This window comes from Strongylocentrotus purpuratus, unplaced genomic scaffold (genome assembly GCF_000002235.5).
Source record: "Strongylocentrotus purpuratus isolate Spur 01 unplaced genomic scaffold, Spur_5.0 spur5_scaffold_14, whole genome shotgun sequence".
Lineage (NCBI taxonomy): Eukaryota > Metazoa > Echinodermata > Echinoidea > Camarodonta > Strongylocentrotidae > Strongylocentrotus > Strongylocentrotus purpuratus.
This window is the reverse complement of record NW_022145599.1, coordinates 24,588,864-24,606,967: the sequence shown is the minus strand read 5'-3', so window position 1 is coordinate 24,606,967 and position 18,104 is coordinate 24,588,864. Positions and strand designations below refer to the sequence as shown.

General features: G+C 36.3%; 2 protein-coding genes across 2 annotated transcripts; one reads left to right on the top strand and one right to left on the bottom strand.

Annotated features, from left to right (window-relative positions):
* Positions 1-2,746: 2,746 nt before the first annotated feature.
* Positions 2,747-6,904, bottom strand: LOC576762. The gene is made up of 5 exons (XM_777035.4): positions 6,626-6,904; positions 5,111-5,204; positions 4,702-4,861; positions 3,812-3,967; positions 2,747-3,035 (listed from the first exon to the last, which is right to left on the bottom strand). The coding sequence occupies exons 1-5, from the start codon at positions 6,799-6,801 to the stop codon at positions 2,875-2,877; spliced, it is 747 nt and encodes a 248-aa protein (XP_782128.2). The 5' UTR covers positions 6,802-6,904; the 3' UTR covers positions 2,747-2,874.
* LOC115923816 (NAD-dependent protein deacetylase sirtuin-7-like) lies at positions 6,825-17,484 on the top strand. The gene is made up of 11 exons (XM_030985164.1): positions 6,825-6,854; positions 7,077-7,199; positions 7,860-7,997; positions 8,876-8,980; positions 9,865-9,941; positions 10,562-10,634; positions 11,090-11,188; positions 11,702-11,938; positions 12,861-12,941; positions 14,735-14,841; positions 15,544-17,484. The coding sequence occupies exons 1-11, from the start codon at positions 6,825-6,827 to the stop codon at positions 15,950-15,952; spliced, it is 1,479 nt and encodes a 492-aa protein (XP_030841024.1). The 3' UTR covers positions 15,953-17,484.
* Positions 17,485-18,104: the final 620 nt, after the last annotated feature.

Here is an 18,104-nt window from a genome sequence, read left to right as displayed (position 1 = left end):
ATGGTAGCTGTAACTGCTCCTTATTTAAATTGGTTTAGTTTAAGTTTATAGGCGTTTTTCATTCACAACTTGCTAGGCCGTCGTCTCTTTCCAAAATTATTAATTTATTGAATTTTCTCTCTAAAAAAAGTTATAGAGTCTAAAAAGAAAAAAAGAGGAAGGAAAGAGGATGGAAAGAGAAAGAATCCTAAAAATAGTCATTTATGACATGAAATTGTACATATATGTATATATATATAAATAATTCATAAAATAGTGTGTGGCAAAAATAGTCAACTGTGACTGATTGCCAAACAAAAACAAATCAAGAAGAAAGAAGAAGACCAATGATGATTACGATTATTTTCTTTCTTTTCTGAGAGATCAGTGCTTCGGATCACTGATGAAAAGAATTAATTGTGATTTTAGAGTATAATTATGAGACCTTTGATTTAAAAAAAAAAAAAAAGAGTGAAAAAAACACACCAACAATCAAACAGTATTCATTTTTGTCCACTAGCTGTAATTCCCTTCTGATTTTAGTGAGATTTTCTGTATTTTTTACCGTTTTACCAAGTCCTCCTAGATCTATCTCTCTATTTTGTTTTAATTCCTCTTATTGCACTTTTAAGTGCTCAAAGGGGTATGTGGTCGGCAAATATCTGCTGCCCTTTCTCTTTTATTCTCTGACACACTCTCTCTCTCTCTCTCTCTACTTGGTCCATGATCAATCTATGATTAAATGCTTATACAGTTTGACCATTATCACATTCTCCGCACTTATAATTCTTCCGTTTTTCCATCTACACCCCTCCCTCTTTCTACCTTTTGTCAGGTTCTCATTTCATATCTGTTTTTATTATCATTTGACCATCTTTCCCACTCTCTCTCTCTTTCCTCTTTCCGATTTGTCAATCAGGCATCCTCTCTCTTCGTCCCCTCACTCATTTTTGTTTTAAATCGAGCCCCAAACCCTCATCCCAGAAATAAGATAACCCATTTTAAACAAGAAAGAAATATATTTCACAATTTTGTGTGTGGAATAATAACAAATTTGTATTTTTTATTGAGAATCAAACAAGAACACATGATTTTCTATACATTTATTAGTACTGTTTTATTAGAAACGTTTCTCTTCAGATGTAACATTTCAAATTTGAGGCACTTGCTGCAACACTGGGTGAAAAAGCAGATTAACTATCTCTCTTGAACACAGAAAACTTTACTTCATTAATTTGCAGCTTGACTAATTACATTGTCATACACTGTGATAGGATGAGATAGATCTATATCAAATTTAAGGTTTGAAAAAATAATGCAATGGAAAGAAGAGAAACTTTCAAATAGCCTTTAGTTTAAGTGAACCCTAAAATATGAATTATCGTGCAGATATATAGGTAGTTTAAAAAGAAAATCAAATAAATTTTTCTCTCTACAAATTCTTCATTTTCTTTAAATGCAATCATGAGGATCCATTGTCTTTGAATTACACACTGAAAAAAAAAATCCTAGACATTTCAAAGTTAGCAAATATTTCAAGAATCGGTAGCGGCCCTTTCTTCCTAGCCATTACAATTATCACCTACTCTATACATGCAGGGTTTCAAAGAGGATAGGGATGCACACTGCACAGGCCTCAAAAATATTTCAGAACAAATTCTTTTAGGGGAAAAAGCAAAGAAAATCAGCAAATCTTTTAAAAATATTGCTATAACTAATAACTGTTCTATTTTTTTTTGGTATTTATTCATTCGTACTTGCATCCGGAAAGTGAATACTGATAATGGTAAGTTCTCAAAAAGCTATTTTCCAAACAGCTAAATATACAAAACATCTGTCTCTTGAACCAATACTTTATTAACGTCTAATTTACAGACGTTTATACAATGTCATTTATCATTTGGAATGATATAACTTTTATTCAACATCTATTAGGACTCCCATCAAGAATGATTCTACTCATAATACTTGATGGTTAAAGCACCATAAAAGTGAGAGAGTGAATTCATCATTAGTCTTTTCTCTCATGAGGTAGAAGTTTTAGGTGAACTAAATATTAAATGGACTGCCCATATTTAAGAATACTAATGATTCCAACCTCCTCTTCCCCCAAATGTCCAAATCTGCATTCAAGGTGTCACATTCAAGTGGTTTAATCACTTGACTGGAAATGAAAAAGGTTGTGGGTTTGTACCCTGGCATGGCACTTATGTCCTTGAGCAAGGCACTTTATCTACATTGGTCCTCTCCACCCAGGTGTAAATTAGGTACTGGGTAGGATGTGAACATTATTGTGGTTAATTTAGCATGTTTACACCCATAAAAAGATGATGAGATGGAATGCTCCCCAGGGAGTGGAGTATGTGCACTATGATGTGCAGTAATTGAATTCAGTGACTGTGGTAATAATAATACTTGAAGCGCTTTTATCAGTCAATGGTTAATCACTATATAAGAAACTGGTATTACTACATTGTTATTAGTATTAATATGTCTTATGGCACATCACAATATACATATTTTGGCACAACATTGATCTACAAATGTCACTCTTAACCCAGGTGAAGCAAATGAGTAATTGGGAAAAATTCCTTGAATAACTGAGCACCTTATCATGGAAGCCCTGCTAAAGCCATTGTGACAATAGCATTCAGTACTTTGTCTCCTGTGGAAAAGGTGCCTTATGTTTACAACTATTGTTGTCATACTTTTTGTAATTATTGTCATACAATAACAACAGATGAATTTGATTACAATCTCGGAATGTGCAATGATTGCATAGAAGGCATCAATAGATTGACATTCAATACATAGCAGCATCGTAATAATCATGATTATCAAGTGGGGTAATTAACACTGCCATAGAAAAGTAAGGTGATTGTATCACACATTCCTTCATTTCTTTTTAGGGGTTTCCCCTTCCCCCTCTCCAGTGCTCTTCCTCTTCTTAGATGGTCCAGTCTTGCTTGCTAGTAGAGATGGATCCAGCTTACAGGCCATGTAGTGGGTCCATAAGGCCAGTTCCACTTTATGCGGGGTCCACTCTCCGGAGGGATCTGGACAGGAAAAAATAAAAATGTTGAAAATACATGGATGTTTGAGGATTGCTTTATCTGACTGCTAAGAAAACATGCTTGTAAGTAAGCAACCAGGGGACCGACGGCTTTAAGTCCTCTCAGAGGGACTTGGTTAATGAGGATTAAAGACTTACTAAATGGCACAAGCGCATTGACTTGGTTTTGAACCTTAGACCTCCCGGTTACAAGACCAATGCTCTAACTCTGAGCCATCAAGCCACCTCATTCATTCATGATGATGTCATAAAAGAAACAATTTAATTTAATACAAGACCCAGACCAAAAATATTATACTGTCCAGGGCAATGAAAACTACTTATTCAGGTGAAATACTTGCATTTAATAGCACTTTATTTTAATACTACTTCCATGAGTTCCATCAGTGATGTGTTTTGTCTAATATGGTGAGTTTGTGGGTAGGGAACAGTACCTATAGTAAGAACAGATGCTATACCCCCTAGTCAAGTGCAGTGAATAACAAGCACTCTGTATCACTTGCCAAAAGGTGTTTCTTTTTTTGGTCTAGATTTTGGCATTACTGCAGAATACCACACCAAGCGTCAACACAATGTACTGTACATGTATTAGGGTTAGGGTTAGATTTAGGGTTGGGATTAGGGTAAGGATTAAGGATTAAGTTAGGGTTGGATTCAGGTGTAAGTCTGAGGGTTAGTGTTAGGGTATGGATTGCTTGAGTGGTGGGGGAATTCTTCTTCCAAAATGTGTATCAATATTATCACAAACACACATATTACCTTCTTTTTTAAGTCTCTTCACACAGTCTTGAACCTCTGCATTGTATCTCTTGTAGGCAGCTTCGGTGTAAGCCAATGGGGACTGGCCTGGGATAGCTAACATACTCTCATCTGCCATGAATGGGGCATGCTCAGGTGCTCCTGCTGCCAACACAGCTGTAATGAAAAATGTTATTTAAAAAGGAACTGAATGAACTATATTATTTGATATTCTACAATGGTTGTGAGAGCACCTAAATTATTAATAAATTTGGCTTTGAATGTAAGACAAACTATTCTGAAAATCAATTTATTTCTTTAAAAAAAAAAGTAAATCAAAAATTACATTCTTTCCATAGTATAAATACTTCTAAAATCATAGAAAGCATAACTAGAGGATTCAAGGCATGATATAATTACTCCTTCACCACGAACAGAAAACTACTTGACTGTATCAATCAGACAATTAATCAAACCCCCCTTAAAAAAGGCCCCTTTGACAAAAACCTCCTACCGCAATTGCCTCAGAACGGCTACGCCTGGATAGTTAGCTGTCTGAGAAAAATTCTCTGCATGTAAATGTCATAAGTAACCTCAGGGGAAAGTTATGTCCAAGGGGATCCAATAGCTGTCAAGACAGGGAACAAAACAGTCTATCAAAGTGAACTACCGGTATAGCGTTCCCTTAAAGGTCTGTATTAAATGATTCAGAAAGACCACCTGCTCATAGCGAACTCTGTTCTTACCTCCCTTGAGTGATCTTTATACATAGGTTTCACTCTATTACTTCTTGGGTCATAGATGCTTTTTATCAAGAGAAGCATACTTGGAGCTCTGTCTAATCAAGCCTGAATTAGAGAGGCATCTGGAATCAGGTTTTTGCCTGAAAACTAGCAATCTTAACTCAGTACCTGAAGCTGTTGCTGGACCCACTGCCTTGAGGACAATCAGCTCTTTGATGGCAGCTCCTACATTGGGCAGCTTCTTAAAGGCTTGTCGGCTAGACTTCTCAACCAGGTCTGAGCTATTGGTCTGGACCATTTCAGTCAACCTCGGACGAAACTTTCCTCTCTGCATGGTAGAAAAGAGAAAAGGAGAAGAAAAAAAAAAGAATTTTACTACCGTTACTTATTTCTTCTTTAAATTTAATGAGTCTGTAGGACTTCAAAATCTGCTCCACAAAATCAATCTGCATATTCTGCAGTATAATAACTTACTGGTAAGGTAAGAGATTATTCTTCTTCTTTTTTTCTTTTTCTACAATATGGTTTTATTGGAAGTTTCTGCCAAAATATGAAATATATTAAAGAATATACTCACACTCAATTTCCACTTCATAAGCTTTGTCAACTCCTCATGTGTAATGTATCTTTCTTTCCTCTCTTGTATGGCCTGTGAAAGTTCTGTTTGAAACCTGAGTACATAAAGCAAACAAAATAAATTATTCATTTCAAGTAGCAACTTTTCTTCACATAAAAACAAAGTTCACAGCCATGGAGGGGAGGGGGGGGGGGGGGTTACATTTTTAGTCTTTATTTATTTGAACAACATTAATACCTTATTTTAAATCTCTTTAAAAACACTCAGAGTCGAATATAGAATTCTGTCTTTTGTATATTTTTAGAAAATGAAAAGGATGATCTTTATTAAATATATAACTATAGTCTAGAGTCTACTATATAGATAAACTTCAATTTCAAATGTAATATTACAAAAAAAAACCATCTAGGTCTAGAAGTAGAAAAGAAAACAGTTTACACCAGCTTGTTTTACTTCAAATTTACATTTTTTATGACATTAAGTTCATTCATTAAATCATTTTTTTAATTCTATAGTTAAAACTTAGATAATAGATATAAGTTCCCTTCCCCTCTAATTTGTGCTTTCTCTTCTCTTTTCCGTTTCTCTTCCTATTTATGTCATGTGTTTTATTAGTTTACAACACTTCACATATAGACTAGACCAGTGAGACCTTGGCCCTGTCTTACAAAGAGTTGCAATTGATCCAAATCAATCACAAGTCGTCCGACCAATCAAAAGTTTACATACCGGTAGTTGAGATTTTCCGGGAAAAAATACTTTTAAAATTTTCAAGCTTGCTTGAATGAAAAAAACGCTCTTTAAATTGTTTTGCATTGAACTCTATTCAAATTTTTTTGGGGCTCTTTTATGACTTTCGGGGGCTCTTTTTGCCATTTTTATGACTTTCGGGGGCTCTTTTTGCCATTTCAGGGGCTATTTCGCCCTGAGCCCCTGTGTATTTTTTTCACTGGACAGATTTTTATAGTTTCATAAGGCGTTTTATTTCCCCAATCATACCAGAAGGAGTATACATTCTAATCAACATCATGTAATTTACATCATACTGACTTAATCTAGACCTAGACTACATCACATTCAGAATAATCAAAATATAATACAAAAGTATAATTCTCAATTAAGCGCTAATCAAAACAACTTTCAGTTTCATACATTTATTCGTTTAATACAATAATAGTCTAGTTAATAATAATGATAAAGTAATTAGTCATTTCATGTTTATTTTTCTTTCTTTAAAAAGCATTTTATCTGTTTGACTTTGAAGTAAACAACATTTATAAATGCTTGTAGACTACATGAAATAACAATTCTGTCAAGAAAATGTTGAAAAAAAAGCACTACTAATTCTGAAAAGAGAAAAACTCCCCCAGAGAGAGAGAGAGAGAGAGAGAGGAAGATATAAAAGTTAAAAGATCCTAGGTCTATTCAAAAGATTAATTTCTCTAACTTGCTGATCGATTCTAAGTGAAAAATGTTAAATTCCTTTTTCTAATTCTAAAGTTAAATCTAACCTACCACTTGTCAAGGTCCAGCAAATTCTTGCTTCCACCAGGCTTCTGGATCTTGGAGGCCTTGAGTTTCAGGACCTGGTTGTAGAGTTCAAGAACCTTGGTCCATTCTTCAGCAGAAGCCGACTTGAAGAAATTGTTTGTGACAGACATTGTGACAGAATCGAAATCAAAATACAACATCCACTGCACAGGTACTGAGGTGCATGCATCTCTTGCTCTCACACTTGTACATGGTTGAGATTATCGACTACATTTACCGACGAATTAGGACGCTTACCCCATATCACTGGCAAAAGACGTGACAGTTCTTGTACGGTGACCTTTAATAAAGAAAGAAAATGTATAAAGAGCTACAGTTCTATTTACATTGTCCTGCGTAATTTGTCCCTTCGACTATACCTTAATCACACACTTAGGTCATGTTCGGCAAATTCATTCGCATCAGTTGAGCCGAGAAGTCTAAGGAATGTCCGAAAAAATCATCTTTAGCAATAGGAAGACCAGCACGAAAATGTCGGAAAGCAACTTACACGTCAGTCCTCTACAAAAAACATAAAGCGAAGGAAAAAGAAAGTCAGGTAAGGATGAGAAGAACAGAAATAGCAATGAGAAGTATAAACTATTGCCCCATTCGTTAAGATCTGTGTAGGCCTAGAGGGTCTAGTGTGTATTTGAAGAGACAATTCTATTTATTTTGTTATGGGGGGGGGGGGGGGGGGGGGGGGGGGGGTGGTACCCTTAAGGGCCAGGTGATAATGTGACATATGATGATGATATATCAACTAAATTTTCATCAACATCAATTGTTCAAATAATGGCAATGATGTAAAGTTGTTATATTTCTTACCCCTTTCGTGTCAATTTTCTTATCTTTTGGAGCATTTTCCTAAAAACGGAGACGGCACAATATTCACTTTCTCACAGGTTTCACGGCAAACCGCTGCACAATTACATTACAACTGCATACTGTATCGTACTGACGAAAGGCCTGGGTGCGGGCGCATGAGCGTGCGTGAAGTTATCAACTTTATTACCGGTAATCGACTTCACGCACACTCTCGATGAAGATTTAGTTGATTTTTGGTATGCTTTAGTAGGCTATCTCAAAACCAAAAATGGATACAAAAGTACAGTATCTAATCTATAATTACACTCTAGTCTAGCTTGGGCATGTAGGGAATATAGTGAAGATTAAAAGAAGGCGATCACGATCCTTCCATGTCTCTTTTTTATCCCAGGTAAGAGCGATCCTGAAGAAGAACCATGCTGACAGGAGTACAGAGGAGGAACAAATAATCAAACAAAACAAAAAGGTTGTCAAGATTCTTGAGAAGAGGGTGCTGCTGAGAGAGCTTAATCGCCAGAAATCACAAGAGGTAAAAGACAAAGTGATGAAATATCTGGTATCCGTTCCTATCTATTCCCTCCTTCTTTTCTTTTTGAGAACCACACCATTTAATAAAATAAATACTGATTAATTAGTTTAAAAAAAGAAGAAGATAATGGAATCAAATATTTCTTGTTTTTGTTAGATAAGCTCTTCCAGCTGAAAAGGATGCGTTATATAAAGATGAAATAAATGATTTGTATAATAACTGCCACTGATATCATTCTAGGTGCACTGTATAAGTTAATAGGTATGGCTGCATGTCAATAATATAAGAAAAGGCATTGCTAGAACAAAATAACAAAGTAGCAAATGATGAGCAGCTATCACATGTTCTTTCTGAAAACTTTGATATGAAAAGCTAATATTATCTGGCCTAGATAGTAAATGACCAATGGCTGTATCCAGGAAATCTTATGGTCTGCTAGACTTAAACAACAAATCTGTTCATTGTGGACCTTTCTTTTAGGCCTTGAAATAGAAATGGAAAATTATGGATAAGCAGACCATCAAAATGAAACTTATTAATAAACAACCTGCCAAAGATATAGCAAGGATAATGTATGAATTAATGGTCCTTGATTTAGGGGTGTAGAGGTACACCTATCAATTGATAGGTTCATATCTATGGAAGAAATGTGAATAGGGGAAATGGTCACAAGTTTGCCAAAAGAATCGTAATGAGCACAGTGTCCATAAATTTGTATAAGGTCACATCCATAAACTGAGTCCTGCATATAAATGCAGAGAAGTGTATTCTTAGGGCTACAATATTACTCCATACATGTGAGCTCCTGCTTTCTCTTCTCAAGAGACTCCACGAAACCATGCAAAATGTAACACATACATTGTTGTTCTTAATCCAAGGTTGAAGATTCTGTCGGGGAACTTGAAACTAAGGTAGCAGAGCTTGCAGAAGAAGTCCAACGTGCAGAAAACTTAGTCATCTACACAGGAGCTGGTATAAGCACAGTGAGTAATAACGATGATATCAGTCTGCTTTTATCTTGCATACATACACCAGCCATCAGTAGGAGTGCGCAAGGTGTTGACAATGTTCAAGATAAATATATGCTCCTGCCTAGATACTGATATAATTTATATTGTAAATAATTATTATTACATTCTATTTTTAGTAAAATATGTAGATGCTATCCTCATGGATATATTAATGGAAAAAGGTAGCTGTCTTTTACAATAGTTCACCTAATCTTTTTGCTTTTAAATCAAGAGTGAATTGTATTTAGCCAGGAAAAGAAACAAACTTTCTACTAATTTAAAGAAGTGGCATTTTGAAATTTGATTTTATTGTGCTATGTTTTTAATTGAATGTGTAGTTTTGTTCTGAAACCTGCAGCCACTGATCATATAATCAGTTATGGACAATGTTACAGTAATACTATTTATCATTGTCTGCACGACTGAGGCACCATGGTTTGAAGCAAATCTCAGCGCGGCCTCCCCGGTGGTTTTGCCATGCTCTGGTCGGCTTACACAAGGGCAGGCTCCATTCATACTCTGCCACTCTCCCTCCCCTCTTTTACAGTTCTATTTTGGCTCATAATCATTGTTGATTACATGTAAATATTGTGATTGTGTTTTAATTGATCTAATGAAACTTACAATTGGAAAAAAGAAAGGAAGCTGTCTTTTATTTTCTAAGGGTTCTTATTTAAATAATGGTTCTATTTGGTGAAAAAGGCCTGCAAAAGTGATGATTTTATTGTCTTTTGTGTGCTGCTATGTGTAGAAAAAAAGTTTCTTTTGTCACTTATGTAAAGTTGGTCAGATATATTTCCTAGCAAAATTTGTATGCTTTGAATCTTGACACCTTTCATGTTATGTAACCCTGACAGGCAGCCTCTATACCCGATTACAGGGGACCAAATGGAGTATGGACGTTGCTACAGCAGGGAAAAGGGAGCGAACTTCAGTAAGTCCTTTGTTTCATTTAATGCATTTGCTACTCTTTCGTTCATAAGATGTTTCTAGGAAAGAAAATACTGGTCTAATATGTAGTCTCTTGATGTGTCTTGATGAAAAAAAGACCCATTAAGACCATGAATAAAGACCTATTGATAGTGGCTGGCTTGGTAATGCTTTAAATTTAACAATCACCTGATCTAACTATTGATTGATGAGATTCAACAAGCCTGAAATAGAGAGGCAACAAGAAGTAAAGTTTGGGAGTTCTTGAACAAACAATCTTTGACTCCTTGTGGTTATCATGAATGCAAGGATGCCTTTTCCGGAATGGTATAACTTGGTACAACTTGGTACAACATGTTACAATAGGGACTTTTAGATTTGGGTGGACGTGGACGTGTGACGCCCTTTTACGGCACTGGCAGTCCCGTGTGACGTCCTTTTAAGGCACTGGCAATGCCTTAAATGGTTGTCACACGTTGCAGTCCACGTTCTCGTCGTGCATATCTAAAAGTCCCTAATAGCTAAAAAAACACATGACTTGAACTGAACTTCTTCAGTGCCTTTGTCAGATCGGTAAAATAAGACAGATTTCATCATTTGAAATTGAACTTTTGTTGTTGATAGGAACAGCTCGTTGGTAGATGCAGAGCCAACCCTAACTCACATGGCACTAGCCAGGTTGGTGGAGGAAGGCATGGTAAGCTCTTCATAAGTAACATTCCTTTATGAATCCTATGTTATAACTATGCAATTTCATAGATGTTCTTATTGCTCATGTACAGTTAAGGTTAGCCCCAAAAGACGTTTTGTCAGATAGTGTAGAACTTTAGTTGATAAGTAGCAACATACTTACTTGCAGTACTAAGCTGCTGTGAAACTGATTTGTTTTTAAGTGAAATGTTGAACAAAAGAGAGGTGAAACAACGAGTGATATGCCTGACCTGGATTGTAAATTTCTTGCTCTTAAATTCTGAGGAGATCACCATGCAACAGATGTTTAAACCTAATGGTAAGCTGTTTTCCACAATATACACCAACGTCCGAGCTTACTGAGTGAGGGTTGCTGCAGCAAAGAAGCAAAAGCTAGATAGGATTAGATCAATAGTAACTCACTTATCAAACTGATTGCGTTTTCCTTATGACCACTTGTAGGTGAAACATATCGTATCCCAGAATTGTGATGGGCTTCACTTCAGAAGTGGTGTTCCCCCGGACAGGTTATCTGAGCTCCATGGCAATATGTACATTGAGGTAAGAGCAATCAGTTCCTTTAGAAATTTCATTTTCTGGTAAGAGGAACAGTCCCAAGTCACCCAAGTCCATAACGCTTGGATCTAGCTTCTAAATATGTTATTATATTATGTCTATTTTACTGTGAATATAAAGACACTTTAAAATGACTTATGAAATTAATGTTCATATTATATTTATTCTTGGGAACCTACAAAAACAAGCTATGCTTTCCAGTAGGTTCCTGTTTCATTTCATAATTTCGAACTTACATTGTCTGTGCAAACAATTGATATATATGAAATGGAAATAAATTTCAATCAATCAATCAATCAAATATACTATAAATTCTGATTTTCATAGTACCTATCTTATACTCAATCAATCTGAAGAAAACATTAACATCCATTTATTTTTACAGTAAATTTTCACTTTTCATTTTTTCCCCTCATACTTCTGTTTATTTAATTTCTAGCTTTGTCTGATACCCTTTGGCAAATGTAATATTCTTATCTTCTGTCTTTCTCTATGTAGGTGTGCACTGAGTGCGAGCCAGAGAGGCAGTATGTCCGACTCTTTGATGTGACGGAGCAGACATCGCTTCGTCGGCACAAGACGAGCAGAGAATGCCACAAGTGCAAGGAGCCCCTCAGAGACACCATAGTGCACTTTGGTGAGAAGGGAGTGATAGACAAACCCCTGAACTGGTCCGGTGCCATGGATGCCGCAGAGGATGCTGATGCCATACTGTGTTTGGGATCCAGTCTCAAAGTAAGTGTCATGCTTAAAGGTATAGACCAGTTTTGGAAACGCCCCCCTCTCAAAAAGTGAAATGGAAGCTCTTATTACCAATCATGTGAAAGAATATGTTTTGACTAATACGTGATGATACAAATTTTGTCGGGAAACCGCCTACTATTATCATATCGCTCTGGCATGGACAGATATCGCGAATGCACTTCAACATCAAACATTTGGGCATATAGTAAATGCTTTTTGTGAATTTAGGTTGAAGTGTTGCCATCTAAACCTCTGAAAACAATATTTAAACAATATTGAATGGATATTTTGCATCCAAAACCTTTGAACCGCAATTTTATCACTACCGGTCTTTACCTTTAACCCATTAAGGACTTATGGAGAACTTCTTCTGTAAGTTATTCTAATTTCATGACCTAAATTCACCAATTTAATTGGTTCCAGCCTTCTAGGACATCACACATGGCGACGATTGCTCTGCGTTCAATGTCTTACACATACCAAATTTTAACTTCAACCCAAGCCCTATATTTTGGATAAAATAAAGCCCTAGGCAAATGTTCTGGGAGCAAGTGTCGGGTTCACCTTTGATAGGTATTTCCTGTATGGTGTCTTTTGTCAATCAATAAAGTGCAGATCAGAATGGACATAATTTCTTGTCAAATGTTATCTGTAATTATTTTATAGCCATTCATACTTCTACAAAGATCATATTTACAGTAGGCTTGTGGATGCACCATGTGAGAGAGAGGGAGGATTGAAGAGTCCTGAAAAGGACTCTCGGTAATCTTTCTTGAGGGTGTGTAGTCCTGAAAAGGACTGTTGCTGTATCCTCCCTCTCTCTCACATGGTGCATCCGCAAGCCTACTGTATATCTACATCATAATGCAAGCCGATACTTACAAGCAAAGATCATATTGTTGCAACTCTACAGGTTCTGAGGAGATACCAGTGCCTTTGGAGCACAGACAGACCAAAGAGCCAGAGACCAAAGTTATTCATCGTCAATTTACAGGTAAGGGGGAAAAAACCCACCTGCTATCAAAGGTCAAGGCTGTGTCTTATGAACAGTTGTGATTAATCGCAACTCACTTGTGATCGATATCAATCATAACTATGTACATAAGAGATACAAGTTTGCAAACTTGCAATTGATTGGAGGACTTGCGATTGATTCTGATCAATTGCAACTCCTGGCAGGACGACAAGTCCTAGATTATCTACATCTATCTAACTTGCAACTCCTGGCAGGACGACGAGTCCTAGATTATCTACATCTATCTAACTTGGAAATGGTATCATATAATTGATTTCCATTGATTATTGATTAATAGCTCAAAATGTTTAATTTGGTATTGTATCCGGCATTACCTACAGGACAATGGCATATATTCAACCTAGCATAAGTAAAAATCATTTCTATGGGATTGTGTATTGTGCAACAGTTATACTAGTACATTCAATGTGAATCCACTTTTTTACACTCAGTGCATAGAAGCACTTTTGCGATTTATTTTAACTGGTTTCGTGCAACTTAAACATGGATATTTGACCGCCATGATTGCTGGTGCTAGTAAGACACAAATGATAATGATAGGTATATCAGTAACAATATAGAATATAATAGACACAAAATTAAGTCTTTTGTAGTAATAATACTTATATGTAATAGAAATTTAAGTTTATGAAAAGAAAGAAAAAGTCTTTATGGAATGTTAAAGTAGGATAGTTTGGCAAGATCTCTTTCTTGAGTTTCCTTGATGCATAATTTCATGACGATTACTCCGTCTTGAGTCCATATTTTGTGATCTTTCCTCTTGTTAGCCTTTCTTTGTCCTCCGAAAGAGGTTCGCTCTATCTATCGTAAGGTGTTTCGTTTATGTATAAGGCGTTGTCTGAGTGTCGAAGTTTCATCCTAGCACCGTAGATCTTTTCTCCGGCTCTGTAGTCGGTTAAATTCACTATGATGTTCATGATCTTTCACTTCTCTCCTTTGGGTGTTCTCTGTTCCTTTCCATACCATGATTTCCTCTAGAGGGAGCAGGGACCAATCGATGACTACGATCAATGTCGGAGACATCGAGCTCGATGTTGAGTTCATCTTTGCAGATATTTCTGACAAGATCGCCTGTGAATTCTCCATCCTCCTCTTCCACACCAGAAAAAAGCAAGCAGTTCTCCTCGTAAATGGTTCTGATTCATCCTTGGTGGATTTGCGCTCTCTCACTTCTCTCTTTCAAGAATCTATTCTTTCGTCTTGTGATTTCCATTTGAAGTCGAGCGATTTTGTTCCCTCCTCGCAAAGAGTTTCATGGACTCTGTTGAATACCTTGCTTTTGATGGCATTAACTAACTTCGCCATGAAATTCGAGTCACTGGGGAGATTTTCGATGGCAGACTGGAAGGCAGAAGTCAGACCAGAGTCTTCAAAGTCATATTCGTGGCTCAAAGTTTTTCAGCAGGTAAATGAAGGTCGTGTTTGCGATCAGTTCTTGGGCGACTATTGGCATTCATTTTGCCGTCGCTCCGTTGGTGACGATATTTTCCCGACATTTCTTTTCAAAGCTGCTTTTCTATTCACAAGTATATGGTCGGCGGAGCACTTATGCAAACACGTTCACTCTCATTCGCACATTGCTACTACTTAATTACATTTTAAACAAGTTTCTACATCCCTTGCATTTTTCATTGAAAAAAGTATATGCTTATCATATTGATAAAAAATTAAACTACAAATGCTGTCTCATATTTGTATTGCTTGGTTTATAAATGATTAAGTAATTGATGTAAATTTGGCCTTCATTTCAGTGGACACCAAAAGACAGTCAGGCATCCCTGAAGATCCATGGCCGATGTGATGATGTGATGGCACTACTCATGAAGCACCTCAATCTTTCAATACCTCTCTACACAAGGTAAGAAGGGTACTATAGGGTAGACTTCTGTAAGAAGGTTGTTTGAAGCAAGGATGTCAACAGGGAGACATGTCAATCCCTCACCCAACATACAAACACACCCACACACGTTCAAAAGTGGAAGATATCATGACATTTGTCCAATTAAAATTTTGTGAATTTTACAATCTAAGATGCCTATTTATAACTCCCCATAAATTCTATATTGTGGGATGGGAGCCAGCCCGATAGAAGGGGCTTAGAAGGGTATACATACCATATGGAAACAAGTAGAAGTTTATCATTGGATCCCCAAAATCAGCCTTCTGCTCGAGCAAACCTAGGTGACTTTAATCTGTTATCTACTTAGTTGTATTTGAATGTGAATATAGATGTGGTGCCGAGATAAATCATCTGCACATAATTTGGAATATTTGAATTTGAATTTGAATTATTTGTTACACATACATTTTTATACAGTAGTCTTACGGTTACACCATGTAAGAGGGGGAGGATTGGGGAGTCCTGAAAAGGACTGTCGGTAAGGTTTTTTTTCTGTGTGCAGTCCTGAAAGTCCTGAAAGGACTCCCCAATCCCCCCCCCCTCTCTCACCTGGTGCAACTGTAAGCCTACTGTATATCTACATCACCATGCAAGCTGATACTTACAAGCAGCACTTACATTTTTGTCTTTCTCATTAAACTCTGATACTCCACTTTACAGGAAGAGCGATCCCATCTTCAAAATGGCCGCTCCCATCAAGCCCCATGAAGAGGGCAGCTACTTGACAAGATCCCTCTTGGACACGAGGTTGAACTCTGAATCCTTAAACCTCAATGTGAACAGTGTCATCAAGACTGAACAAGACAACTCTGCTAATAACCTTGCATCAAGTGCACTCTCACAAAAACCAAAGTCTGATTGTGCCTCGGAAGGAAATTACAACGACAGTGAAGATACCGAGGATTATGAAATGGAGATTCCTGTTGCGTTGCCATCACTAGAGGGCGGTGTTGAGGGAGAAGGGAATATGCCTGGCTGGTTTGGGAAAGGATGCAGGAAGAAGGTGGTAAGGAAAGTTGGAAAGAAGAGGCGGCGATCAAGAGTGTCCAGCGTCGAGATAGGGACTTGATTGTCGGAGGGGGCAAGTTTAATGTCAGACGTGTAAAATAAATCATAAAACAGAGATAGTAGTAAATATTCTCAGGTTAGATTTAGCTGCTGCCATTTTTCTAAAACTTCCATCTTTTTTTATAGTCAAGAACATAGTTATGAAGAAGGACAGATAACGTGTATTGTTTTTCATCACCAGAGTGGCCAATTTGATGTCAAAGAAATTGTAAAATCATCCACAAAACAAACCTGTCAACATCCCTACTTTATGTATCGTTCCTGTTGTATATTAACAAAACTTACATCATGTTTAATATTTTGTTTGAACAAAAATCAGTGGGATAGCAAATTTATTGTGTTTCTGAGTGGAAAAAATTAATCTTTTTTTAGATAAATCTGCAAATTAAAAAAAAAACTACATGCTTTTGAGTATTAAAGCTCCTATTCGTGTTTCTCAAGTTTCTACTTCTAACTAGAGTTTAAGGCACAGTTGCTCTTAGGAGTGATTGGAGAACCCAAAGTTAATTTAAAGTGTACCAATCACCTGAAAAGAGTAATTCGTGTTAAGGTAAAATGATCAAATCAACCTCAAAATAAATTTACCTGGCATTCAATATTAGGAAAAAGGTTAAGGAGTAGGAAGAAATCAAAAGATAACATAAACCCTGCGTATTGCAATCATGGTCAAGTCAGACTTGGGTTCCGTCCCCATCCTAATCTATGCAAGTGCATATGCATGGGTTCAGTAGTCTACACAACAAGATGTTTTATAGTTCACTGAGATTGTATTTAGATTGCAATATCTCTTTTTAGAAGTAATATTTGAAGCTCATATTTTGAATACTAAATAACCTCATCGAACCTCTAACATAAAGAGCAATACATGTTTTTAGTGATTGGAACACTTTAACATTGTCTATAAAAGAAAGCAGCAAGTAAAAAGAGATTCCAAATCAAACTAACTTAATATGATGAATGAGCAATCGGTGTACCTATATACACTTTCTCCAGGATTTGAGTGTCTTTCTTGACGACAATATACCTCTCTTTTTTAGATTATATTCTTCTTACTTGCATTTTTGTCTGGCAATGAAAGTGTTGTGTCCATGTTGTGAAACCTAGAGTTTGGTTATGCATTGGCTGACAAATTAAAGTTAGAAATATCACCTGAAACATCGGAGGCTATTTAAACAAAAAGTAGTTCTGTTTGGACAATATTTGTTTCTGACAAGCCTGACATTGTGTTGGGTGATAGTCCAATCTAGCAACAACAAATAAATGCAAAATTTCAATTTACAAAACAAGTCATGTTTAATGTGATGTTTCTTTGTCATGTAAAAATGACAACGAATCATTCATTTGTAATTCATATGCATTTACAAAAATGATCTATCAGGCTTCCGACTTCAAAAGGGGTGCTTGAAGCACTGTTAGACTCTGCATGGCCATTCATTAGCTCAAGGTTATCTTTGCATTGTAGCATGTAGATAATCTCATGCGATTAGTTTGTCTTGTTATATGCATTGTTCTGTTTATCAGGTGTCCAAAGTATGAGTATAATCAATACATATTTTTGTCAAGTGCTCATAATATTTGTAACCAATGTTTTTTAACTGTCTTGGTTATATTGTGCATTGTCTTAGAAAGTTGACTGGCATAGATAGAGCAATAAACATGTCTATCAATATTGTAATTTCAGGCTTTTGTAGTATCAGAATTTTTCAGTCTGGCATGATACCTCTTTCGATCACACCAAAATGTAGGCCTTATTTTCTATGAAACCATGTTTTTTAAACAATTATAACATTTGAAGGCACCATAGTACATGTGGGTAATGGGAATAAATTACAGATAAGTTTCATGCATACTTGTTTAAACAAAACTGTGGTTGAAAATATGATGAGATTAGTGTAATGTCTTTTATCTTTCAATATTGTATAACACAATTAGTGGGTATGCTTAATGGGCTATTGTCGAGTGCAGTTGTATCTTTTTTACCCCAACACAATGGCCCCTTTTCATTCATTAACATGTACCATTTTGTCATGATAGTCTTCTCAGGCAGTTTACCATTACTTGGCTCATGACAGAAATATATGAAATGCATATATCCTATCCTATTTGTATGCATACATGTACTTATGGCAATTTTGTGGAATTTTTTGTTTGTT

What these genes read in the sequence shown, in the direction of transcription:
- LOC576762 (XM_777035.4), bottom strand. Translation starts at nt 6,801, where the DNA reads ATGTTGTATTTTGATTTCGATTCTGTCACAATGTCTGTCACAAACAAT. An exon ending in TTATGAAGTGGAAATTGAGT is followed by an intron (nt 4,862 to 5,110) that starts GTGAGTATATTC and finishes TCTACCATGCAG; the next exon opens with AGAGGAAAGTTTCGTCCGAG. An exon ending in GGGTCCAGCAACAGCTTCAG is followed by an intron (nt 3,968 to 4,701) that starts GTACTGAGTTAA and finishes TTTTCATTACAG; the next exon opens with CTGTGTTGGCAGCAGGAGCA.
- LOC115923816 (XM_030985164.1), top strand. Translation starts at nt 6,825, where the DNA reads ATGCATCTCTTGCTCTCACACTTGTACATG. An exon ending in TGCTCTCACACTTGTACATG is followed by an intron (nt 6,855 to 7,076) that starts GTTGAGATTATC and finishes AGTTGAGCCGAG; the next exon opens with AAGTCTAAGGAATGTCCGAA. An exon ending in GTTTGGGATCCAGTCTCAAA is followed by an intron (nt 11,939 to 12,860) that starts GTAAGTGTCATG and finishes GCAACTCTACAG; the next exon opens with GTTCTGAGGAGATACCAGTG.